Below are 24,933 nucleotides of genomic sequence, written 5' to 3'. Positions count from 1 at the left end.
TCTGTCTGCCACCCAAGGCCGCCCCCTCTGGCTCCCCACCCAAGCCGCTCAGCCTCGCCCCCTGGTTTTCTCTGTTTTCTTCCTCTGTTCTCCGCGCTTCCTTTATGTTCTCTTTTGTCTGCGGGGCCTTTGGAGGACTTCTGGTATCTTCCGCCAGGGGGAGTGGGCTGGAGCGGGTGTCGGGCTGCTCTGGCAGGAGCGCTCTGAGCTTCATCTAGGAGGTTGCGGCCTGTCCTCCCTGCCTCCCTTGGAGGTAGCAAGGTCACCCTGCCCAAGGCCTTGAGCCTGGAAGCTGCTTCACCACCCACCCTGAACTGCCAGACCGTGAGCTCCCGAGGAGCCTGGGATGGCAGAGGTGGCGGTCGGGTTGGGGCCTCTGCTCTTGACACCGGCCGTCGAGTTGGGCCCCTGCAGGAGTCACTTGCCTCCCCCTGAGATGGCTGTCCTCCAGGGGCCCGGCGGGGTCTGATGGGCAGTCTCCTGTCTCCTTGTCCTCCCAGACGGAGACCTCACGGACACCGTCAGCGGCCCCCGCTCCACTGCCTCGGACCTGACCAGCAGCAAGGCGTCCACCAAGAGCCCCACCCAGCGCCACAACCCCTTCAACGAGGAGCAGGCGGAGACCGTGTCCTCCTCCGACACCACCCCCGTGCACACCAGCTCTCAGGAGAAGGGGGAGTCCCAGGCCCTGGGCCTCCTGGACGCCTGCGCGGAGCTGGAGGTCATCAGGTCTGAGCCCACTGCTGCCTCACTCTTAGACCAGGGCAGGCCCGGTCTCTCCTGTGGTGGCGTGGCCCCTCCAAGGAGACTGAGAAGCAGCCCTGTCACCCCCAGGCAGCCCTTTGAGCAAGAGGCGTCAGCAGGCCATTCCTCCAGCCACAGCAAAGTAGAGACAGTGGTTTAGACAGCAGACCATACTTCCTAAGGTCCTGGGGGGCGACATGGTCCGTTCCAACGAGGGCCTCTTCCAGGTTTGCAGACGTCCACCCCATGGTCTGCAAGGGGCAGAGCAGAGAAGGAGCTCTTTGGAGCACCGGCCTTTCCAGGAGGACGCCCGCCTCAGGACCGCTCACCTCCCAGAGGCCCCCGCCTCCTGATTCCACCACATGGGAGTTAGGGTTCCACGTTTGAGTGGAGGGACACAAATACTGGGTCCGTGGCAAGGCCCAAGACCTGGAGACAGGCGGCCACCGCGGCTGGCTTCTGAGGCTGTGCCCGGCTGCTGGGGCATTTTGTTTGGTCCATTCGAGATCAGAAAACACCTTCAGATTGGACTTCCTCCTGAGGAAGTTCTTGGAGGTCCGTGTACCAGTCCTATTCCAGCCTGGTTCATTAGAAGAAAAGTACCTTTGTCAAGTGGACAGGGACATAAAAGGGAGGGAGGAGGTCAGTGACAAGTTGGGGCTCTTGGCCAGAGCCTCAGTGGAGCGGGGGCTGCCTGATCGCCCCTGGGCCCTGTTTTAGAAGTCTGCACCCTGAATGAGAAGAGAAGCCCGGACACCAGTCAGACACGCTGGCCTGAGGCAGGGGCACTGGTCCCCAGGGCCTGGAGCCAGGAGGCCCACCCCGCAGGCTGGTTCAGCAACAAAGCAGTGGTGCACGCCTGTAACCCAGCAGTGTGGGAGACTGAGGCAGGAGGAATGCAAGTTCAAGGCCAGCCGCAGCAACTTAGCAAGGCCCTGTCTTAGTTAAAAATAAAAAGGGCTAGGGCTGTAGCTCAGTGGTACAGCGCCCTGAGTTCAGTCTCCAGTGCCAAAAACAAACAAAAACAAAGCAGCCTGGCGTGATTTAGCCAGACCCGTTCCATTCCACCAACATGGAATCAGAATGGGGTCAGGGCTTTGTGCCCAAAAAATGGGCATTTCTGGGTGATTTATCCATGGTGACACATCCATGGTGACACTTAGCAGATAGTGGGGTCAGAAGGACACGTACCCACATCCTAAGAGAAGACCTGAGCCCAGGGGCCATTGGTCTGACTAACCACAGCCTGGTTTTATTTCCTAGGGGCACAAACAGTTCAGTTTCATCAGCTGGAATTTGTAGGACCGGTTCAGGGGACTCCCAGGCTACTGCCACCTCTGCCTCCCTGTGCTGTCCCCAGTCCATGACCCTACCCCTGCCTCTGCCAGATTCAGGGACAACTTCAGGGCCCCACACTGCCCAGACCACAGAGGCTGTGGCCATGACCTTGGAGGGCATGTGCCCAGGCTGGCCCTTCTGACCCAGGCTGATTTCCCTTGGTACCCAGTACTCGGGTCTAAATCCCTCCCCACTACTGCTAATCCAGGGTCACCAAGAAGAAGAAAACTGGCAAGAAGAAGAAAACCAGATCGGATGAGGAGGCCAGTCCGCTGCACCCCACCTCCAGCCAGCAGAAGTGCAGCAGGCAGCGGGACAGCACTGGCCTGGTCTGCCCAGGCCTGGGGCGGGACTCACCAGACCCTGGGGCCTCCCTCCAGGAGGAGGGAGAGGGACCCAGCAGCGCAGCCGAGAGCAGCGAGCACTCGGAGCTCGGCCAGGTGGGCTTGCTGATCCCCGAGATGAAGGACACCTCCATGGACTGCCTGGGACAGCCCCTGAGCAAGGTCATTGACCAGCTCCATGGGCAGCTGGACCCCAGCACCTGGTCTTCCCATGCTGAACCCCCAGACCAGTCCTTTCGGACCGGCTCTCCCGGGGATGCCCCGGAGAAGCCGCCATTTTGCGACTTTAGTGAGGGGCTTCCAGCCCCTATGGACTTCTACTGCTTTACCGTCGAGAGTCCAAGCACTGTTACATCAGGTGGCAGCGACCATGACCCTGCAGGGACTGGCCAACCGCTGCATGTTCCTGGTGGCCCTGCGGCTGCTGGCCAAGAAGAGGGAGGGAGAGAAGAGGGAGAGGCGCCTGGGCCGCTAGAGAACGCGCCACGGCAGGCCCAGGAGCTGGAGACCCAGGAACCGGACACCCAGTTGCCCCTTGTCAGTGAGGAGCCTGTGCCCGAGCCCGAGCCCGAGCCTAGGACACAGGAGGCTCTTTGTCAGCTCAAGCAGGACCAGCCCAGCCCGTGTCTGAGCAGCGCTGAGGACTCTGGGGTGGATGAGGGCCAGGGGAGCCCTTCCGAGGTGACACACTCCTCTGAGTTCAGGTGAGGGACAGTCGTGGCTGGCACAGGACTCTGCCAGTCCTTGAAGCCAGATACATGGGGACATGGGCTCTAACCTCTCAGTGAATTAAGCCCGACAACTGGAGGAGCCAGTCCCCTGTGGGAGGTGGGAAGGAATGTGCCCAGCCTGGCCCTCGTCCTCCTGACGCTTGTCCCTCTCACAGAGTGGACAACAATCACTTGCTCCTGCTGATGATCCATGTGTTTCGGGAAAATGAAGAGCAGCTGTTCAAAGTAAGTCTAGGGGACTTGGTGGCCAGCGAGACACAGCAAGGGCCCTGTCCCAGAGGTGGCATCCGGGGCCCACACCTGACCTGTCTGCCTGGGCCCCCAGATGATCCGGATGAGCACTGGGCACATGGAGGGCAATCTGCAGCTGCTGTTCGTGCTGCTCACGGACTGCTACATCTACCTGCTCCGGAAAGGTGCCTGCCGCCCCCGGCCGAGAGCGGGTTGAGGTTGGGACACCCTCTCCCAGCCTCGCCCCCTCGAGTGGCATGGGAATGAAGGGCTCCCAGGAGGGGGTGGCTAGCCGAGCGTGGGCCCGAGCCCCGCCACACTCACCCCGTGTCATTCTCCTGCTCCGTCACTGCAGGTTGCAGGACAAGGAGGGGTCCCCTCTGCCAGGGGCTAGGTCTTAGAAAATGGGGCCGGGAGGGGAAAGAGGCTGGGGGTAATAGGCATTGGGGTCTCCTCTCTCAGGGGCCACGGAGAAGCCATACCTGGTGGAAGAGGCCGTTTCTTACAATGAACTGGACTATGTGTCGGTGAGTTCAGGCTCCGAGCTGGCAGACCACCTAGCCCAGGGTGTCCTGGCCACCCGCCCTGGGAGCGCAGAGCAGGGCCTGTCCTGAGGATGGGCACCAACCTGACTCTCAGAGAGGCTTCTGTCCCTGTGCTGGGGACCAGAGCCAAGCGCGAGGACACCTCTGACTGCCCCAACTCCTGCTGGGCTCCGGCCTCGGGGCCTCACTGGTGGCCACCCTGGGGTGCTCCCTCCCCGCTGCCCTGGCCGGGCTGTCTGGCTGCACTGTCCTTTCTGGCAGGCGGCAGCCAAGCCCCATGTGGTTTCTGGCAGGTTGGCCTCGACCAGCAGACGGTGAGGCTGGTGTGCACCAATCGCAGGAAGCAGTTTCTGCTGGACACAGCTGACGTGGCCTTAGCCGAGTGAGTGTCGGCCCCACGGCCAGGACTGGAGAGCCGGCACCTGCCATTCTGGGGTCATGGCACGGGGAGGAGGGTGGGAAGTGGAAGATACCAAAGTGAAAACAAGCGTGTTCCCTCAGAACCCACAGTCTGGTCAGAGGAGGGACGGTGGACGGTCACTGACCACTGACTCATGTGGCCAGCCTAGGTGCTCTCAGGGCCTTGTGGCCCACAGAGGCCAAAGGGACTAGTGCGAGCTTCTTATAGGAAGGAAGGCAGAGCCCTGCTGGCCAGGGCTGCCCTCAAGTAGTTACCTGTGACAATTATATGTCATGAGGCCACGTCACAGCCCGACTCAAGGTCCCTCGCTCAAGTCCTGCTGGCAGCACCTCAGGTCTTCCTCCACTGTCAAGATCCAAGGCCCCTGGGCTCTTAGAAAAGCATCAGGCCTTTTCTGGTCACCGCTGGATGACACACACCCAGCCCTGCTTTGGCTGGGTCCCTCCCCGTTTCTGTGACCCCTCCAGACCAGGAGTTCTCAGGACAAAGCCCTGTCCTTTGAGGCTGTTCCCCTCTGACAGCAAAGCCCACTTCCTATGCAGGTTCTTCTTGGCCTCTCTGAAGTCAGCCATGATCAAAGGCTGCCGGGAACCGCCCTACCCCAGCGTCCTGACTGATGCCACCATGGAGAAGCTGGCACTGGCCAAGTTTGTGGCCCAGGAGTCCAAGTGCGAGGTGAGGGCTTGGGGAGGAAGCCCAGAGCAGTCCACGAGGGCCAGTGGCAGCCAGCCGTGGGCTCGGGTCAGTGCACGCGATGACTGGCATCTCTGTCACTTCCACCCTCCCCGTCCCGTCCCGCCCTCGGCGGGCACTCCTGATCCTGCGCCATGGGTGAGCTGAGTCCCGGCCCGGCTGCCTGCCCGGCACAGGCCTCGCCCACTCCGTCCGCTGTCCCCACCCAGGCGTCCACTGTGACCGTGTACTTCTACGGCCTCGTGCACTGGGAGGACCCCGCGGACGAGTCCCTGGGCCCCGTGCCCTGCCGCTGCTCGCCCCCCGAGGGTGCCATCACCAAAGAGGGCATGCTGCACTACAAGGCGGGCACCTCCTACCTGGGCCGGGAGCACTGGAAGGCCTGCTTCGTGGTGCTCAGGTGGGAGCCCCGGCCGGCGCCGGGCACCTCTGCGGCAGGCCCCTGGAGAGCGGTCTGAGGGAGGGGCCTCCCCACTGCAGGCCCAGGGGGACGCGGTCCAGGGCTGCAGGGCTTCTCAAAGCCAGCGAGCTGGGCCCAGGAGTGCCCGGTGCCCAGGTGGAGGCCGGGCGGCCTCGGAGGGCCTGGAGCTGCCCAGGTCTGCTGAGGCCGCACTCTGCTGTCCCTCCAGTTCCCTTTTGTCCTCCCTTCCTGGAAAGCAGGCCTGGCTTCCTTTGCCTTTGTGACCACGGCCACTCTGGGGGTCCCTGGGATCAGAGCGCGCCCGCCCCCTCTTGGCCAGGCCTCACCGCTACTGTACTGTGTCCCTCAGCAACGGCATCCTCTACCAGTACCCCGACCGCACCGACGTCACCCCCCTGCTCTCCATCAACATGGGGTGAGTGTCGCTGCCCCAGGGCGTCAAGGCTAAGCCTGGGGCCCTCCCATTTCCCGGCCAGCCGACCTCTGTCCCCCCACCCAGCAGCTCTGGTGCCCTGTGGTTTGCAGGCTTTGAGGCTGAGGGGAACCCCCAGGAGGCAGGGTGGGGACAGGAGCTGCCGGCCTGGAGCGGGTCCAGTCTGCCAGGGGACCCGCGGCCTGGCAGGAGGGAGGGCGGGCCAGCAGGGCAGCTCTGAGCTGCCACGTGTGGGTGTCTTAAGGACTGGCGGTTCTGGACCTCGGGAGAGCCAGAGGGCCAGGGCAGCCTTCCCAGGCCCACCTGCTCGGCCGACCCCAGGCCCCTCCTGCCGCCGGCCTCCTCGCCCCTGGTTTACCCTCCTCCTCTGGCCCAGGGGGGAGCAGTGCGGTGGCTGCCGGAGATCCAACACCACGGATCGGCCCCACGCCTTCCAGGTCATTCTCGCCGACCGGCCCTGCCTGGAGCTGAGCGCCGACAGCGAGGCCGAGATGGCCGGCTGGATGCAGCACCTCTGCCAGGCGGTGTCCAAGGGGGTGAGCGTCTCCGCCCCGCCCCCACCTCGCCTGCCAGAGCCCTGCAGGACCCCGGGGCCACCTCAGCACCCAGCCCCAGTCATGGGCAGCCTGGGAGGACACAGGTGGGGGACCCCAGGGAACATCCCAGGATGGACCCCGGAGCTCAGGTGCCCTGTGGACTAGACCACCCTCCTCCCCACCCACTCTCCTGAGGTGGGCAGAACGGGCTGGACCCGGGCAGGGAGGGCAGAGAACCACCTGGGCCTCTGGGCTGGACGGCTCTGGACACGCAGCCCACCTCCCCACCTCTGCCAATGCCTCAGGTCACCCCCCAGGGAGCCGTGCCCAGCCCCTGTATCCCCTGCTGCCTGGTGATTGCGGAGGACCGCCTCTTCACGTGCCACGAGGATTGTCAAACCAGTTTCTTCCGCTCCCTGGGCACAGCCAGGCTGGCGGACATCAGCGCCGTCTCCACGGAGCCGGGCAAGGAGTACTGTGTCCTGGTGAGCAGCGGGGGCGGGTGCGGGCCCTGCCGGGGGAGCCCCCTGCTCACCGGCCACTCTCCCTAGGAGTTCTCCCAGGACGGCCCGCAGCCCGCCGCCCCCTGGGTCATCTACCTGAGCTGCTCCTCTGAACTGGACCGGCTCCTGTCTGCCCTGAACTCTGGGTGGAGAGCCATCTACCAGGTACCCAGCTGCCCAGGAGCCCTGGCTGCTCCCGGGACCTGACCTTTCCTCTAGGATCCTGGGGACAGCAGTGTACCCGCAGCTCTGGGACAGACACAGAAACTTAGGGCAAAGGGGCAAAGCCCTGAATTCAGTGAGTCTGGGGAGAGCTGCGTTTCCCAGCCCAGCTGCAGTCACCAAGCTGGGCAGTGCTGCTCACAGTGGGCCTGGAGCTGTGACCAGTGGCACGCAGCCCAGTGGGAGGGGCTCACCAGTCCAGAGCAAGGGACTTGCCCTGCATGCACTGCAGCCCAGACAGCCTGAGGCAGAGAAGGGCACAGACGGACGGTCGCCAGGCAATGCTGCTGAGAGCACAGGGCCACCTCCCTGGCCACCTGGGAGAGGGGACTTCCCAGAGAGGAGGTAGTCAGGGTGCCCCCATCAGCTCAGGCCCCCCCAGAGCACAGGAGGATCTAGCGGCAGGGAAGCTGCTCTCTGGGGAGGCCAGTTAGGCGTCCATGGCCATGGCCGATCCCAGGAGTCCCGAGGCCCCTGGAAGGATGGAGCCACGAGGATTGCAGTCCTCAGGGGTCCTGCCTTGTCCCTGACCCAGGTGGACCTCCCGCACAAGACCATCCAGGAAGCCTCCAGCAGGCAGAAGTTTGAGGATGCCCTGAGCCTCATCCACAGCGCCTGGCAGCGAAGTGACAGCCTCTGCCGCGGCAGAGCCTCCCGGGACCCCTGGTGCTGAGCCGGGCTGGGCGCCATCCCAGGAGGTCGGGGAAGGGGAGGCAGGCTGAGCGGCAGGCTCAGGGTCGCTGTCACAGTGCTGCTCGGGAGCCAGGTCTCCGCGCGCACGTCCTTAGCCGGCTCCTGCCCCAGGTGGCTGGAGGCGGGGTCTCTCCACTCCCAGGGATCCAGAACGTGCCCAGCTCGCCTGGGCGTCCTGCTCAGTGGGTGGTGGCTAGAGGCTGCTGGGGACAGAGGGTCTGAACCAGGCGGGCCTCCCAGGTCAGGACCTCAGGATGGTGACGAGAGGAACGTCCATCTATAGGGAAGCAGAAGGACCAGGAGGCAGGAGACCCCACCCCGGGTCAGGGGCCTGGGCAGAGGCTCAGGGCCCCCAGGTCCTGAGTGCCCAGCTACCCTTGTTCATTTTTGAACACTCCGTGGCCGTGCAGGGCAGCTACAGCACGGTGTCTGCGCATGCTCCTTCTCACTACCCACCCCACGCACAGCCGCCCACCTCGCAGAGCCCAGTCCGGGCCACCAGGGCGCCCTGCATGCCGTGACCACCTCCCCCAACTTAGCAGAGCCCATGGGACCTGGGGTCATTCAGCTCCTTTTGCCAGGAGCAGAGAGAGGGGAGGGAGGAGAGGCTGGGAGAAGCGCAGAACCCACCACGCTCAATCTCCCGACTGTCCCCTGCTTGACTTGGACTGGCCCTTCCAGAGTCCTGGGGAAGGGGTCGGTGGTGCGGGTTTTGTTTTTTAAAATAAAATAGACATGTTATATTGCCAAAACTCTTCACTGGCCCTTTTTGAGCAGGGCAGGGTGGGGTGGTCTCCAAACCCTCCAATTCTGCAACCACACCTCGTCACCTGCTCCGTGCCTGGCTGTGGACACAGAACCCATCAGCGGTGGCTGCCCCCATGGTGTGCACCGTCCAGAAGGGCACAGCCCAAGGAGTCTCTGGGCCTGACCTTCTCCTCCCTGTTTCCTGCAGCTGCCACCATGAGGAGGGGCTGGGGCTGGTGGGCGGTCCTCCTGGCCAAGTGACTGCAACCACAGCCTGTACGTTTTAAATCTCCATCCCACTCGGGGGCCCTGGCGTCTGGGGTGGGCAGGGATGGGACCCCGTATTATTGAGTGAAGCCCAGTGTTAGGCACACTCTTCCGTGGTCTTCCAAAGACCCTTCTGAAGTAGGTTAGCTGTACAGTAGTCCCATCGGAAGAGCCACCTTCTACATTCCAGTTATCTGAGATCAGCTGCAGACTGGAAATGTTAAACAGGCTGGGTGCAGTGGCACACATCTGTGAGCCCACTGCTCGGGAGGCTGAGAGAGGAGGATCACAAGTTGGAGGCCAGCTTCAGCAACATAGTGAGACCGTTTCAAAATTAAAATTAGGACTGGGAAGCAAGTCAATGCTAGAGCACCCCTGGGTTCAATCCCTAGTACCAATAAATAAAGAAGGAAATGTTGGGCTGGGGAGATAGCTCAGTTGGTAGAGGGCTTACCTTGCAAACACAAGGCCCTGGGTTCGATGCCCAGCACCGCAAAAAAAAAAAAAAAAAAGATATTAAATGGGAAATTCCAGAAATAAACAATCTTCAATTTTTAAACTGTGCACCATTCTGAGGAGGCTGCCGAATCACTGCCCCTCGTCTGCTGTGCACTCAGCTGCGCGCTGGTCACCCGTTTGGCCTGGTTTTCAGATGGCCTGTGGGGGGTCTAGCAGCATTCTGGGTTTACTTGATAATGGCCCCAAAGCTCAAGAGGCGATACCTGACAATCGGGACATGCCGAAGAGAAGCTAGAAAGTGTCCCCTTAAACGAAAAGGCCGGACCGCCGGCATAGCTCAGTGCTAGAGAGCTTGCCTGGTACGCAGGAGGGCTGGTTGGTCCCAGCGCCACCACCAAAGAAGAAAAGGCAAATAGCTCTGCTGAGCGCCAGAGCCCTTCTCCCTCCTGCCCTCTCTCTCCCTCTCCCTCTGCCCCTTTGCTCTCGGCTGAGCTTGGGACCACAGGCTGTGGGAACAAGACTGGAACACTGAGGCCAGGAAGGGGAAGGCACACAGACTCTGGGACCGAGATAGGGTGGCCACTGTACGGCTCCTACACCTCATGCCAGGGGTCTCCCGGGACACTTGCCTCATGTCTGGGGCTCCCAGCTGGCGCAGGACAGAGGCCAGAGGGAGGACAGAAAGACCTCGGGCGGGAGGAGGTGCCCTTGCTGTTTGGCAGCTTCGCCCCGCCCCCACTCTCCTTCCAGTCCCAAGTGACCTTTCCCCCAGATCCCAGGGTCCAGCCCCGCCCCAGAGGAGGCTGGGATTGGTCCGAGCCTGAGGAGGCGTGTTCTGGGCTCCACAGACCCTGGTGGGGGAGCGGACAGAGCAGGTGGATTTCCAAGATAGACCAAGGGCGCACAGGAGCCGCCGGTACCTGCACCCACCAGGAACTCTGTCCTCTAGACATGGCCCCGAGCGCCCTCAGTCCCCAGCCCCGTGGTCCCACAGGGGTGCAGACTGTCTAAACACCGCCGCCCTATGGCTCACGCCTCGCCCCTGAGCCAGGCACGGCTGCCTGGCCCGGAGGCCGTGGAGACCGTGCCCCCGGCTGTGGACTTGGTCCTGGGTGCGACAGCCTGCTGCCTGGCCTGCGTGGTCACCAACCCCCTGGAGGTGGTGAAGACGCGGCTACAGCTACAGGGGGAGCTGCAAGCCCGGGGCACATACCCACAGCCCTACCGGGGCCTCCTGGCCTCCGTGGTCGCTGTGGCCCGCGCAGATGGGCTGCGGGGCCTGCAGAAGGGGCTGGCCGCCGGCCTCCTCTACCAGGGCCTCATGAACGGCGTCCGCTTCTACTGCTACAGCCTGGCAGGCCAGGCTGGCCTCACCCAGCAGCCAGGTGGCACCGTGGTCGCGGGCGCCGTGGCCGGGGCGCTGGGAGCCTTCGTGGGGAGCCCTGCTTACCTGGTGAGTGCCTGGTCTCCACCCTGGGATTTGATCCCACAGGGACTCCGCAGCCACCAGGGCTTCGTGGCCCCATTGGGGTGGGGCCAGCCGGGTGGGGCTGCTTCCTGGGAATATCTGGCCCAGGCCTGGAATCTGTCCCTTGCCCTGACCTTGGCTCCCCTGGGATCCCTGCACTGCTGCTCCTGAACCAAGGAAAAGGGCAGAGGGTGGCAGGAGATGTGTGGGTTCAAACCCTGTTGGGTCACCTTTCCTCCGCGTGGCCTGGTGTAAGTTAAAAATAAAAGCCACCACTGAGCGGGGCCGTGGCATCCCGGTCTGGGCACCGGGCAGTCAGCAACTCACTCGGCCATTGAGGAGTAACCAAACCGGGTCCCAGAGAAGGTTAAGCGACTTGCCCTGAGTCCCACCAAGGTGCAGAGAGGCCGACTCGAGTCTCGCTCGGAGCCTGGGCCGTGCAGGCCAGGCTGAAGGGCAGGGCCCTGTGGGTCCTGCAGAGGGCCCTCCACCAGCCAACTGGCACTGCAGGCCCTGCCTGGCCCCTGCTCCCGCAGGTCAAGACACAGCTGCAGGCCCAGACGGTGGCTGCCATGGCCGTGGGGCACCAGCACCAGCACCAGGTGAGCCCCCGGAGTCCCTGGGCTGTTCTGGCTCCCGGCTGGGTGGAGCTGTCCAGTGACCCTGCACCCTCTCCCCGCAGAGCGTCCTGGGGGCCTTGGAGACCATCTGGCAGCAGCAGGGCCTGCCGGGGCTGTGGCGGGGCGTGGGTGGGGCCGTGCCCCGAGTCACGGTGGGCTCGGCTACCCAGCTGGCCACCTTTGCCTCCGCCAAGGCCTGGGTGCAGGAGCAGCAGGTGAGGGCTGGGGACACCTGTGCCCCCCGGCACAGACAGCAGTGGGAGGGCCACCCGCCTCCTTCCACACGGGAAGTCCAGGGCAGTGACAGATGGGGCCCTTGAGAAAGCCGGGAGCTCTGGCTCTGCCTTCGGTGTTGTGACCCTGACCCGGGGACCCAGCAGGAGTTGAGGGCGGTGTGACCCTGAGGTTGTGAAAGAGCTAAGGGCCTCCCCGCTCAGCCAGCCCCTCCACCTCCGTGTGTGCGGGTCACCACAAGGGCACATGGAGGGCGGGTGCTGGGGTCAGATATCTGTGCCGTCCCCACAGTGGCTCCCAGAAGACAGCTGGCTGGTGGCCCTGGCCGGGGGCATGATCAGCAGCGTGGCAGTGGCTGCTGTCATGACCCCCTTCGACGTGGTCAGCACGCGGCTATACAATCAGCCTGTGGATGGAGCTGGCAGGGTGAGCAGGGGGCGGGCCGGGAGGACGCGGGGAGCTGGGAGTAACCCCCACACACGTACGTGCGCACACACACGTGCAGCCAGAGCCTGGTGGACACATGACACACGCGTGTTAACTGGGCTTGCTGGGTGAGCAGCTGTGTCCCAAGCATGTGCCAAGCACTTGGACATCCAGCTATTATTCTTTTTCCTGAGGAGGAAATTGAGGTTCAGAGAGGTCAAGTGATTTGCCTGAGGTTACTCAGTTGCAAGGTGGGGGACCTGGGATTGGAATCACGGCCTTCCGGTGGCACTGCCAGTCTCACAGATGTGACCAAAACAAGGGTGCCCCTGTGCCACTGGACAAGCCAAGAGCCCTGGCAGCGGGCTGTGTCTGCCTGAAGGAAGAGGCCCTTTTCCTAGGGTCACAGGCTGCAGCATCGCCTTTGCAGCCTGCCAGCTGGGGACAAGTGCCTTCTGGTGTACCCGCAGAAGCCGTGGACACATAGACGGGCCTGATGTGCCAGCTGGGGCCTCGCGGGCCTCACAGTGACACCCCGCCCTGTCCGTCCGCAGGGCCAGCTCTATGAGGGCCTCCGGGATTGCCTGCTGAAGATCTGCCGGCAGGAGGGCCCCTGGGCGCTCTACAAGGGCCTGGGCCCTGCCTATCTGCGCCTGGGTCCCCACACCATCCTCAGCATGCTCTTCTGGGACGAGCTGCGGAAACTGGCCCGGCGGGGGGCCCACCGCCAGGGCACCTAGGCCGCGTCCCTCACCCCCACATCCGGACACGGTGTGGCACTGGCCGGAAGTGACGCCTTGCCTCCCTGGGACAGACCATCCCAGAGTGACCGCAGGCCCAGGACCCGCCGCAGGTGGGGCGGTGTGTGGCAGCTCTGGCCAGCGCAGCCCGCGCGGAGCATCTGTCCTGCCCCCCGCGTCCCGGCCGCTGCGGCCCACGCCCTGCTGGCCGTGACGGATGCTGGGGGAGTCACACGGAGCCGGAGGGGAACTGCCTCAGCCTCCTGGGCCTCCATCACGTCCGGCGAGACTCCTTCGCTGCGGCGGCCCAGACTGCTGCCGGACAGTGGGGCTCGGCGTGTGGCGACGCGGGGCACCGCCAGGCTTCACTAGGGCTGCCTGATGGGGCCGCAGACGCGGGGGCTGGAACTTGGAAATTCGTCCTCTCACCATCCGGAGGCTGAAGTCTGAGACCACAGGTGGCAGGGTTGGGTCCCTCCCTTCCTTTCCACGCGGGGCTGGAGCCCAGGGCCTCCTGCACACGCGCAGCGCAGGCTGCTTTCTCCTGGGCCCTGTCCCCTTGGCTCTCGGAGTCTGCCTTTTCCCTGGGTCCCACACAGGGACAACTGTGTCCTGTCTCCTCTTACAAGGATTTGGGCCCACCCCAGTGACCTCGTCCTCACCAAGGGGAGATCACCTGTCTCCACATACAGGCTCCTCCCAAGGCCTTGGGGGTTGGACTTCAGCGTTTGCATGGGGGCAGGGCACAGGGACACGATTCAGCTGAGACCTCATGGAGGGCTTGTACTGTGGCCCTGCGTTTGCACAATTCTGATGATTCAGAAAGGAAGCTCAGGAGCCCCTGGTTCAGACCAGGAGGCTGAGGCCCAGGGACGGGGTGCCTGCCCAGGTGAGCAGCAGGCCCCGGGCCCTTTCCCAGACTCGGCCACACTCCTGCACAGGCCTGCTCAGAAGGCCTGCACTGGTCTTGGTACTACCAAGGGGGCACCAGCTCCCTGGTGGGCAGGACAGGACCAGCCCGGTGCCGCAGCTTCCCTACCGCGCCCTGCGTATGAAGAGCGGGCCCTGCAGACAGCCCCCACGCACACTCCGAACCAATAAAGTTTTCTACTTCTTTACCTCAAGGACTCCCTCTACCCGGTCACCACCCCGGCTCCACTCCCATCTGGGAAGCCAGCCGGGGTTTCCAGCAGGACAGCCCCACCCGCCTGACCAGGCAAGGCCTGCCACCTGGCGGACACAGGGGGAACATCAGGATGGGCAACCTGGCCCCTGCAGGGAAGGGCTCACACAGAACCCCAGCCAGAGATTGTAGGCCACCCACTGAAAGGGCAGAGTCAGAGCAGAGATGAGAGAGCTGGGCTTGCAGCCCCCATGGAAGAGCTGCAGAGCCCAACTCGGTGTCAGGGGAGGCCCCAGCCTCCCCAGCCCAGTGGGAGAGAGAAGCCCAGAGCTCAGGCAGGGGAAAGAGAGAGTCCTACACCTCAGGCTGTGGGGGAAAGAGAGACCCAGACCTCAGGCTGAGGGGTAGAGAGAGCCCCAGACCTCAGGCTGGGGGAAGAGAGAGCCCCAGACCTCAGGCTGTGGGAGAGAGAGCCCCAGACCTCAGGCTGAGGGGAAGAGAGCGTCCTAGACCTCAGGCTGTGGGAGAGAGAGCCCTAGACCTCAGGCTGTGGGAGAGAGAGCCCCAGACCTCAGGCTGTGGGAGAGTCCCAGACCTCAGGCTGGGGGAAGAGAGAGCCCTAGACCTCAGGCTGAGGGGTAGAGAGCCCCAGACCTCAGGCTGTGGGAGAGAGAGCCCCAGACCTCAGGCTGGGGGAAGAGAGAGCCCCAGACCTCAGGCTGGGGGAAGAGAGAGCCCCAGACCTCAGGCTGAGGGGTAGAGAGCGTCCTAGACCTCAGGCAGTGGGGAGAGAGCCCCAGGCCTCAGACTGAGGGGAAGAGAGCGTCCTAGACCTCAGGCTGTGGAAGAGAGAGTCCCAGACCTCAGGCTGGGGGGGAAAGAGCCCCTAATTTGATCCCCAAGGACCAGAGGACACAGCCACACTTCAGGCTAGGGGTGGCGGGACTCAGACTTAAGAGGAGGCAGGGCAGATGGAGGCTGGGGCTTCAGGAAAGCATTCTGTGGCTCAAACTCTCTGGGAGAGTAAGACAAGCGGACACCAGACTTTACCAGGGAAGGGACAGAGACTAGAGGCCAGCCCAGGGACACCCCTTCCCCACCCCAGGCTGCCCAGACGGGAGCACCGGGCAGCAGGTGGCTCCGTGGCGCCTTGCCCCTGGGGTGGGCCTTGCCTTCCTGCTGGGTTACGCCCCAGCTCTCCTCCCTCCCTGGGCCTTTGACCCCTCCCAGCTCCTCCCCTGCCCTCCACCGACACCTTTGGCCTGTGGCGTCATTGTCATCACCGGGTCTGTCCCTGTGGCGACCTGGCTGGAGGCTGGGGTTGGTCGGGCTGCCATGTTCTCCCTGCCGTCCCTCCTCTCCTGGCTCCCCAGCCTCCCCTCCTTGGAGTGGGGCTCCAGCCTCCTGGACAGCCTCCTGCAAGGTGAGCGGCCTCCACCCCGCCTGGGCCCCGCCCTCCCCGCCACGTGGGCCTCCCCCGCCCTCCCTCCTGACCGCACCTGCCGCCACCTTCCCCTCCCCTCCCGCAGGCCTCGTGGGGGCCTTGGGCGTCTCGGTTCTGAACAGCCTCCTGAAAGTCTACTTTTTCGTGGGCTGTGCCAAGTGAGTGCTTGCACCCCATCCCTCGGAGTCCCTTGCCCGGCTCTGGCTTCTCTGGGCAGGGCGGGAGGATCACTCCTCCTCTGGCCTCCTCCCTGGGGCCTCAGGCCGGGCCCAGGCCGGGGCAGGTGGTCTTGCTCCTCTGCCCCTGCCTGCTCTGCCTCCACAGTGACCCTGAGCAGCGGCCCCAAAAGGAGCGGCTGCGGGCCCAGCAGGCCTGGCTGGAGACCCTGCACCTGGCAGGGTTGGCCCTGCTGCTGACCGTGGTGGGGGCCCGGGTGGCCGCCCTGGTGGTTCTGGAATTCTCCCTCCGGGCCGTGTCCACACTGCTGTCTCTGGGCAAGGTGAGCAGGGGGTCACGGGGCCCGGGCCCAGCTGGAGCCCCTTCTCCTAAGATTGAGAACCCAGGTCGCAGCTGGTTCCTGGGGAGGGGACCACCCAAGTCGCATCTCCATTCCCAGCCGGTAAATGGTCCCAGGAAAATCGTGGCTGTTCTGTCGTGAGCACCCCACCTGCCAGGCCCTGCACGAAGCACTCTGAGGCTTCACCTGCCCGCAGCTTGGGCGCCAGGCTTGCTGCCCTCGGGTGGCTCCTCCCTGACCAGCAGCCAGTGTCAGGTTGACCAGGCCCCCCAGCTCTCAGGAGGGCAGGAGCAGGGACCCCGCGGGGGCTCAACCTGAAGCCAGGGCTCTCTCTTTGAGAATGGTCCCCAGGTCCCTTGGGGCTCGGGCCTCCCGCAGGGGGGCCTTGGGACCTGAGGGCCACCCTCCACCTGTGTCCTCCCACCAGGGGCCCCGGAGCCCGGAGCGGCTGCAGCTGTACCTGCTGAGCCAGTTCTCGCTGGGCTGCGGGCTGGGCTGCGGCCTGCGCTTCCTGCAGGAGGGCGCCCCGCACAGCACCCTCAACCTGCTGCTGAGCCTCGGGCTGGCCGCACTGCTGCGCTCGGGCGCCCGGCGCCTGCAGCGCCACGTCTGCCTCCTCTACGAGCTGCACAGCGGCCAGCGTTACTGCGGCGTCTGCCTGGGCCTGCTGGCCGGGGCTCACGGCCTTCCCCGGCTGCTGGGCCGGGCCCTGGCCGTGGCCTTTGCCGTGGGCAACCTGGCCGCTGTGGCCCTCATCAACCAGGACTTCCTGAGCACCTCGGAGGCCGTGCGCTTCTGGACCCCGCTCACCATCTGCTACACGCTGCTGGTCATCCACATGCAGGGTGAGGTCCCGGGGGCCGGGTCCATCTCATCCGCAGTCACGGCCCACGTCTGGCCAGCCCTGTCATCCCAGGGCACCAAGTCCAGGGGCGGAAGCCGCACAGTGAGGCCACTCAGAGCAGATTCAGCGAGTGGTGGGAGCCCCAGGGCGTGGTGCCCGGATTGGTCTCCAAGGCTACGCAGGACCCTCTGAGGGGCGAGGCTGACGGGGCCGTGGGCAGAGAATCACAGGTGCCGAAGCCCAGGGTGCGAGAGGGCACGGCACCCTCAAGCCACTGACGCAAGTCCAGCAGCTTCACCCAGAGGACACTGGGAAGCAGGGAGCCTGGCCAGCTTTTTTTTTTTTTTTTTTTTTTTTTTAATATATATTTTTAGTTGTTGATGGACCTTTATTTTATTATTTTATTTATATGCGGTGCTGAGAATCGAACCCAGTGCCTCACACATGCCAGGCAAGCGCTCAACCACTGAGCCACAGTCACAGCCCCTGGCCAGTCTTTTTTTTTTTGGAGACAGTCTTGCTAAAAGTTGCTGAGGCCGTCCTCAAACTTGTAATCCTCCTGCCTCAGCCTCCCAAGTTGCTGGGATTACAGGTGTGTGCCACCATGCCCAGCCCGCTCAGGTTCTTAAGTGCCTAACTGAAAGCCCTGACAGCCAGGTTGGGGGTCTGAGGAGAGAGCTCTGCAGGATTCCCAGCAGGGGAGAGTGCTCTGGTCTCTAGGGAAGAGTCCTGGCTGCAGAGGAGGGATAGGGTGGGCAGGGCAGGGTGAGGGAGGTGTTGGGCAAAGGCCCTGAGGTGGGAATAAGCCTGGCATGCTCCAAGGACAGAAGGGAAGCCAGGCTGGTTGGGGCTGGTGAGCAAGAGCAAGTCAGAGACGTGGCGCAGCCGGGCGTGGGCTCCAGCCAAATCGGCAGGACCTGGTAGGCAGGGTCTGGGCTTGGGTTTTATTCCAAGTGCAGAGGAAAGTCCTGAGCGGGATGTCCACAGAGGACTGATCTCCTCTCCTCGACCTGCTCAGAGGGTCACTGTAGTTGGTCGGTGGACGCCGGGTCGTAGGGTCAAGGACAGAGCCAGAGGGCCGCGGGTGCAGCGCAGAGGTGGAGACCCCAACCTGCAAGAAGAGGTGGCGCCCAGGGGGGCTGCTCGGGAGCCACCCCTGCGAGGACCCGCGCGGGCCATGCTGGGGGGCCATGCGGGGGGCCATGCTGGTGACAGGATCAGACTGGCTGCGTGGAAACAGGAAGAATCAGGTCCACCCTGCGCCTGCGGGTTCGCCGGCTCTGCCCAGGCCCGCGGGAGATGGCAGGGCGGACGGGTTCCTGGCAGGTGCCCTGTGGGTGCCCAGAGAGGAGGTGGGGCGGGAAGCTGGCCCCGGGGAGGGCTGGCGGTGACAGCGGTGCCGTCCTGCAGAGGAACAGCGGCAGCAGCGCCTCAGCCCGCAGGGCCAGGTGCGGACGGTGCTGGTGCGCATGGGCAGCCTCTTCGTGCTGCTGCTGACCGTGGGCCGCTGGCTGGACCTACTGGGCGTCCTGGTCTCCCTGCTGGGCGAGCTCTGGTGCCTGGTGGGCGCCCGCACCCTGCTTGACCTTTGCCAGATCCAGGTGAGCACCACCCGCCACATGTCCCGCGGGCCCCCAAGCCCTGCTCCCAACAGCCCCGGAGCCTCCGGAGGCCCAAGCTTAAGGAGGACCAGGGTGACCTCTCTTGGTGGAGGGCGGAGGGAGCGGGAATCTCAGGCTGAGTTGTCCCCCAGGTCGCCCCAGTGCCCACAGCCTGCTGCCACCCGCACTCCAGAGGCGGACGGTCTGGGGTAACCGGGGTCTGCGGCCCCCGGGGGGACGGGGCAGTGGGTGGTGTCCTGGATCTTTCCTCCCGCCTTCCCTCAGGGCCTTCCGACCCAGAGGCCCTCAGAGCCAGCTCCAAGCCAGTCCCTGCCCTCCACACCCGCCGGGTCCCAGAAGACGGCCCCCTCCTGACCGGCCCAGGGAGGAGCTGGCGTCCGGCTCAGGCCCACGTGCTGACCCGCAAGGCCCTGATCTTGGGACACTGCCTGGAGACAGAGCCACGGGGCTGGCCCCCACCTGGGCCTTGTCCCCCCCACACACACTGCAAGAGGAAGGGGAGGGTTGGGGGATGGGGACCCTGGAGTCCCTGAGTTAACCCTTCTTCTCAGGGGGCAGTGTTTACAGCCCCTCAGACCTGATTTCTTGGGCAGGGTTGGGAGGATGGCGGCCAGTTGCAGCCTCGGATTGGCTTCCCCCTTTACCAGCAGCCCTCCATGAAAAATAAAGATGATTTTCTTAAACTGCTTAGAATCACAAAGACACAGAGAGGGAAAGAGTTTTCAGAAGCCACACAGCAATTCCGGTGGAGTCCTCGGGTATCTTCCTCAGGGCTGGCTCGGGTTAGGTGTGCTCCTAGGGAACAGGGCTCCTGGCAGACAGAGGAAGGGAGCCCAGGGGTCAGGTGGAGGGTGTAGCATTGAGGTGGCCGAGGAGGTAGGAGCTGGACACACAGCCTTAGGTGGACAGTGTCCCGTCCCACACTGCGGAACTGCTGGAGAGGGCGTGGAGATGCGAGGGTCTCTCTGGTGCTCTTGAGTCTCCAGTCCTTGACCCTGACTTGCCTATGACCATGAGAATCCTTCCCATCTCAGCCCTGTTGAGGGCGAGATCAGGGAGATCAACGTGCTGGGCATCGGCTCCTCTGCCTACCTTCTGGGTGACCTTGAATGAACCCCTGCCTCTCTGATCCTGTCAGAAGAATCTCCGCTGTGTGGTGCTCACCTCGTGCTGGGTCTTTTTATTATCCCATTTCATTTTTACATCAACCCCTAAGGTCATAACTATAACCCCTTTTTACAGATTTGGAAACTGAGGCTCAGAGAGGTTAAGTACCGTGCCGGGGGGCACACAGAGGTTAAGTAAGCTTCAGGATTTGAAGCAGGCAGTCTAACCCCCAGGGCTCCCTGCTCTCTTTTGGTTTAAGATTTGGGGGTGACCAGCAGGCTCTGGAATGTGGTTCTGGCTGCCTTTCGTCTGTGGTAGCCTGAGGCCCCTCGACAGGCATGAAATGCAGCCCACTGGGCGGTTGGGTTCCATGGGGATCAAGGCCCCAACTCAGGGCCCTGTCCTGGGGAGGCCCTGCGGGACAGAGGCACCCCACTGCCACGGGCTTCCACGGGTTGGAGAGCCAAGGTCATCTGGTCGTGGCAGGGAGGAGCTGAGGCCCCCTCCGGTCTCGGATGGCAACTTCCTCTCTGCAAAAACCACCACGGTCCCCTGTAGGCTGCTGCCTGGGAGTGAGCGGGGATGGCCTGGGACTCTCCACTCCCCACCTCAGCGCCGTCTTGGGGTTCAGGACAGGCTGTATCCAGGGCTAGGCCGGGCGGTTTCAGCCCCTTCCCCCTTGAATGGCCACCCATAGGACAGGGTGTGGCCGGGAGGCGGGGAAGCGCCTGTGGAAGCCCCTCCCCAGAACGACCCAGAACCCCTTCCCTCTGGGCAGGAAACCAGGCCAGTCTCGGAGGAAATGGCTCCGCTGCTGGGTGCGGCCGCCCCTGCCAGACCCAGACCGGACTCTGGGTTCCAACCAGGGCCGAGTGTTTTTGCTGGAAGGTGCCCCAGTCTCTTAGGCCCTGGCACCGCCTGGGACCCATTGGGGACAGGGTTTGGAGGGGGCTGGACCCAGCAGTCTTTTCCTTTTTATGGGCACAGGGACTCTTTTCCAAACAAAGTGATCTAATTTTTATACCCTTGTCGGACACAAAATCATTTGATAAGAAAAGAATTCCATTCCAGCCCACGCGTCCCAATTTTTAAGTGAGGCATTTAGCAGGTCTCCCGCCAAATGGGGGGAAAATGGCCTCAGGTCCCAAGGGCGTGGGCGGTCTGAAGCGCACGTTCGGTGAAGGCGAGGCGTTCGGTGAAGGCGAGGCTCAGACGGCCTCCTCCACAGGGACCCCTGGGCTCTGGCTGGGGTAGGGGGACAGACTTCTAATGAGAAGGGAGCTGAGCTCCTGGCAGTGCACCTGCCCTGTTCCCGCCCCAGGATGGCAAAAATAAAGGGCCAGCGTCCCCCGTCTCTGCTTAGAGCAGGTGGTGGCCGCTGTGGGCTGGGACTGGCTGAGCCAGCCTCCCCCTCCTCTTCCGAGCGGTGGCTCTGTCCCCGGGAACCTGCGTTCCTTCACCTGCCGATTCCTGCGTGCTGTGTGGAGCCGGCAGGGCCGGACTACAGACACCGAGGTGCCGAGGTGCACAGCCCCCTCTCATGGGGTCCCCCTGCAGGGACGGAAACAGGGTGATAGCAAGTGGCACCTAGAACTGCGGAGGACGAGGACGCGGAGCTGCGCGAGAGTGGGGAGCACGGGACGGTTGGAAGCTGACTGTTAGACGCGCTGTGTAACAAATGGCCCCCAGAAGTGCAGCAGCCGGGAACTAGGGACACTCGCCGTCTTGCTTTTTCTTTGGCTCAGGAATCTGGGTGCCGCTCGGCTGGGCCGTCTGGCTCAGAGTTTCCTGCCAGCTGCGGTCAGGAGTCAGCCGGGGCTGCAGTGCCACCACAAAGCCGGGGACTTCCCTCAAGTCCTTGCCCTCAGAACATGGCGGCTGGATTCCCTCAGAGGGGAGAGTGGCACCCCAGGGTCTTTGCCAGATTCTTTTATGAGCAAATCTAGTCTCTACCCTCTGAGGAGGGGGTTGCCCACTTGGTAAATCCCAGGAGGCCGGGTCCTTGGGACAGTTCCAAGGCTGCCTTCCCCCAGGGCCTCTTTGAGGAGGGGAGGATGTTTGTGCAGTGTGGACCAAGCCAGGCAAGAAACCGAGGGAAGAAGGTCCAGGGCTGAGGACCAGCATGAGCAAAGGCCCTGAGGCGGGAGTAGCCCAGAGCGTTGTAGAAGCCTCACAGAGGACGGAGTTGCAGGAGGGCAGCCCTGGAGGAGGGCAGGGCCAGAGCACTCAGGGACATAGTGTCAGGCTTTTATCCCCCACAGTGGGTGGGAGCCAGGGGGGTTTTATACAAGAAAGTGACACAGTCTGAGGTACACGTCAAAGGATTCCTCTCACTGCTGCCTTTAGAATAGACAGTTTAGAAACACAACAACCAGTTTGGAAGCCTCTGGAGTCACCCAGGTGGGATGATGGATTCACGGGCCAAGGGGATGGACTGAAGCCCAGGGAGGTCTTAGGACTCCAGAGTGGTCTGAGGGACTGCAGAAGGGTTGGCCTGACTGTCACAGAGCTGGGCGAATCCATTTCCCCTTTAGGAAAAAGAATATGGAATTCTTCTGAAAAGGGATATTTATTTGGAATGAGAAATGAAAACACAATTAATTATTGGAGACTCAGAGATTTGAGTTCATCCTTCTGACATCTCTCTGGGTTGTTTGCCAGGAACATTTGAAGGAATTGCTTCCTGAGCGTAACCTGGCCTCCCTCCCTGTCTACAACACTCCATAGCTCCCAGCAATACCCAGACAATTTGAGCGTGGGTTTCATTAGCCTCTCGGCAAGATCACCCTGGGGTAAGAGAAGTGGGAGAGGCAACAGGCAGCCCCAGGGTCCAGCCCATTGTGCCTTTGGAAGGAGGGGTCTTAGGGATTGGGGGTGGGGTGGATGGGGCTGGGAGGGACAGGGCCTCTGCCTAGGCAAACAACTGAGAACTGGAGGACCCCCCATGTGGGCGACACCAGAATTCTTTGCTCTCCGTTGGCCAAGGGGCTCTGGCCCACAGGCAGAGGTCGGGAAGGGCCTCCGACACTGTCGCCCCCTCTCTGCTCTCTCTGGAGCCTGTCCTGACTGAAGAGCCGTGGGAACCGCAGCCTGCCCAGAGCTGGCTCAGCCCCCAACCCCGAGGGGATTAAGGCCCATACACTGTTGTCACAGCCAGGTCTGGGGAAGCTGGGCCCCGCCTGGGTGAGGCAGGTGGACACAGGCCTGGGACTGGGGACTCCAGGGCTGTAACTAGGCCCGGGTCAGATCCCCCTGGGCTATTGAACATTTCGCTACAAACTCGGCCCATTAGGTAGAGAAACGGGCCTTGACTGAAGCTCACTCCCTGGCAGACATGACCTTGACCTTGAGCAAGTTACTCTGCACCACGGGTTCCCCCATTTGTTAGATGATGGAGGTGGGATACTAAGCCTGGAGCCGGACCACGGCCTCTCGAGCCCCCACAGTGGACACAACTCAGCTTCAGCCACGCCCTTCTGATGTGAAGGGCCGAGGAGCACTTTGGGGAAGGAGGCACTGACCCAGGCGGGTGGCAGAAGCAGGGACCCATTGTGGAGGGGGAAGGGAAGGAAGAGGCCAGGCCCTCCCGGCTCCCGCCTCCACCAGGCTCCTCCCCCAGGACAGCTGTGCCCCCCCCCACCGGTCGGTCATTCAGTTGCTCAGGGGGCGACTTTTCATCAAGGAATTGCTGTTTTTCTTTTTCTGTTTTTGTACTGGAAATGGAACCCAGGGGCACTTCACCACTGAGCCACCTCCCCAAACTTTTTTATTTTTCACTTTGAGACAGGGCCTTACTAAATTGCTGAGGCTGGTCTTGAGCTTGTGAACCTCCTGCCTCAGCCTCCCGAGAGCTAGGACCCAGGCGTGGCCCCCTGACCCGCTCCATCCAGGCCTTGCGACCCAGGCCTTGTGACCCAGGCCGAGCGTTTTCCTTGCATTATGTCCCGACCTTCTCTGCAGCCTCCCGAGGATCTGATTGCTGGTCTGTCTCCCCAGGAGAAAGCCGGAGGTTGAGGTTAGCGGGATCAGGCGACTTGCTCAAGGTTGTGGTGTCCCAGGAGAGCGGGAAGCTGAAGCTCCAAACTTCCGTTCTTGTGTCCAGGTAAAAAAAAATAAAACAACTCAGTCGGTTGCAAAAAGCCAAGCAAGAGAATTTTATTATGAGTGACAGTGAGGTAAGCCTCAAAGAGCAGGAGAGAGAGGGACAGAGCGCGGGACAGAGCAAGGGAGACCTCCCAGCAGAGAACCACAAGGAAACAGCACTGCTTCCCGTTCAGCGTGGTGGGTCAAGGTTGCCAGGAGGGCCGGCGGCCTCAGTCACGTGCCCCGGGCTGGGGGGGGGGCGTTGACTCTAGTTGGTCGTCTCCAGAACCATCTCCAGATGGCCACAGTGACCACGCCCTGGGGTGGGGGCTTCATCTACAAGTCGGCCCTATGTGCATGTGGCTACGGGGTCAGCGGCCGCATAGAATTTACCCCAGTGTCTTGTGCTGCTCCAGAAGCGTCTCTTCTGAAATGCGAGGAACCCACAGTCCTAAATCCTAATTGCGGTGACCTCAGGGGACCCGCCAGGAGTCAGTCCAGGGCCCTGTCTTGATCTTTCTTTCTTGATCTCTACCTTTGTTTCCGCCTGTTTATTCTCAGGGTTAGAACATCTGTTGTTCTTCTTGCTACTTGATTGCTCACTAAAGGCAAAGAACCGGTGGTCTGCCGTGTCCTTGGGTCACATCCACTGTTTGTTACCAACGACTACCTAACCCTGGGGCTAGCAAGGGGGGGCCCGGATCCAAATTCAGGTGGGCTGACCTAACGCCCACGCCCTCCCCCAGAGAGGAGCACTGTGCTGGGGACTGGGGACACAAAGACCAATAAAACACAAACCTGTTTCCAACCCAGCAGTCTTGGGATGTAGCCACAGGATGTTCAGACTCCCAAGCCCACCAGAACCCTCCATGGAATCTCAAATGTGGAGACAACAGTGCAGAGTTTGAGCCTAGTGCAGTGGCGCACACGTGTAATCCCAGCGACTCAAGAGGCTGGGGCGGAAGGATTGCAAGTCGGAGGCCAGCCTCAGCAGTTTAGTGAGGCCTTGTCTCAAAATAAAAGGTCTAGGAATGAGGCTTAGAGATCCAGCACCCTGGTTCAATCTCCAGTCCTGGAAAAAAAGAATCCTCACAAGGAAGTCACAAGGTACTGCTAGCCCGGGCTGCCGGAGAAAGGACGCTCAGAGCAAAGCCGTCTGCCCAAGTTCACAGGCCTGCAAACGGCAGAGCTGGAGCCGCTCAGATCCTGATGTGAGCTCCCCGCCACCCCGTGGGAACTCCCCTGCCCAGCCCCAGCTCCGGCTGCACACAGGGGGTGCTCAGGGAGTAGGGCTGACCTGAGGCCCAGGAGGCAGGCTGCAGGGCCGAGGGTGGAGGGTGCTGGGAGGCCGGGCTCCGGAGGCTGCCTGCCAAGGAG

The 24,933-nt window shown here is 62.8% G+C and overlaps 3 protein-coding genes across 7 annotated transcripts in view; all 3 read left to right on the top strand.

Annotated features, from left to right (window-relative positions):
• The window catches only part of Plekhm2 (pleckstrin homology and RUN domain containing M2), a 34,569-nt gene extending 25,967 nt beyond the window's left edge, over nt 1–8,602 (top strand). For all 3 annotated transcript variants that reach the window (XM_047556445.1, XM_047556437.1, XM_047556455.1), the window contains 13 exons: nt 501–729; nt 2,291–3,130; nt 3,313–3,382; nt 3,483–3,573; nt 3,851–3,915; nt 4,227–4,315; nt 4,897–5,029; nt 5,257–5,447; nt 5,818–5,883; nt 6,278–6,437; nt 6,743–6,922; nt 6,989–7,105; nt 7,698–8,602. In XM_047556445.1, the coding sequence (XP_047412401.1) occupies nt 501–729; nt 2,291–3,130; nt 3,313–3,382; nt 3,483–3,573; nt 3,851–3,915; nt 4,227–4,315; nt 4,897–5,029; nt 5,257–5,447; nt 5,818–5,883; nt 6,278–6,437; nt 6,743–6,922; nt 6,989–7,105; nt 7,698–7,835 (2,369 nt within the window). In that variant the 3' untranslated portion in view covers nt 7,836–8,602. The remainder of the gene's footprint in view (nt 1–500; nt 730–2,290; nt 3,131–3,312; nt 3,383–3,482; nt 3,574–3,850; nt 3,916–4,226; nt 4,316–4,896; nt 5,030–5,256; nt 5,448–5,817; nt 5,884–6,277; nt 6,438–6,742; nt 6,923–6,988; nt 7,106–7,697) is intronic.
• A 1,588-nt stretch (nt 8,603–10,190) lies between these two features.
• Nucleotides 10,191–14,406, top strand: Slc25a34 (solute carrier family 25 member 34). 3 transcript variants are annotated; one of them, XM_047541392.1, is made up of 5 exons: nt 10,191–10,781; nt 11,333–11,398; nt 11,479–11,631; nt 11,942–12,076; nt 12,631–14,398. In XM_047541392.1, exons 1-5 carry the CDS (start codon nt 10,353–10,355, stop codon nt 12,814–12,816), a joined length of 969 nt encoding a protein of 322 aa, XP_047397348.1. In that variant the 5' UTR covers nt 10,191–10,352; the 3' UTR covers nt 12,817–14,398. The 3 variants fall into 3 exon arrangements, with proteins under 3 accessions (XP_047397348.1, XP_047397426.1, XP_047397503.1); XM_047541470.1 differs by lacking the exon at nt 11,942–12,076 and having other exon boundaries at nt 12,631–14,406; XM_047541547.1 differs by lacking the exon at nt 11,479–11,631 and having other exon boundaries at nt 12,631–14,401.
• Nucleotides 14,407–14,664: 258 nt separating this feature from the next.
• Tmem82 (transmembrane protein 82) lies at nt 14,665–19,033 on the top strand. The gene is made up of 6 exons (XM_047554804.1): nt 14,665–15,362; nt 15,469–15,541; nt 15,708–15,882; nt 16,328–16,745; nt 18,155–18,345; nt 18,631–19,033. The coding sequence occupies exons 1-6, from the start codon at nt 15,275–15,277 to the stop codon at nt 18,718–18,720; spliced, it is 1,035 nt and encodes a 344-aa protein (XP_047410760.1). The 5' UTR covers nt 14,665–15,274; the 3' UTR covers nt 18,721–19,033.
• The last annotated feature ends 5,900 nt before the right edge of the window (nt 19,034–24,933 follow it).

The sequence above is a fragment of the Sciurus carolinensis genome, chromosome 1, assembly GCF_902686445.1.
Source record: "Sciurus carolinensis chromosome 1, mSciCar1.2, whole genome shotgun sequence".
Taxonomy (NCBI): Eukaryota; Metazoa; Chordata; class Mammalia; order Rodentia; family Sciuridae; genus Sciurus; species Sciurus carolinensis.
The sequence above is the reverse complement of the archived record's forward strand: the minus strand, read 5'-3'. Positions and strand labels throughout refer to the sequence as shown.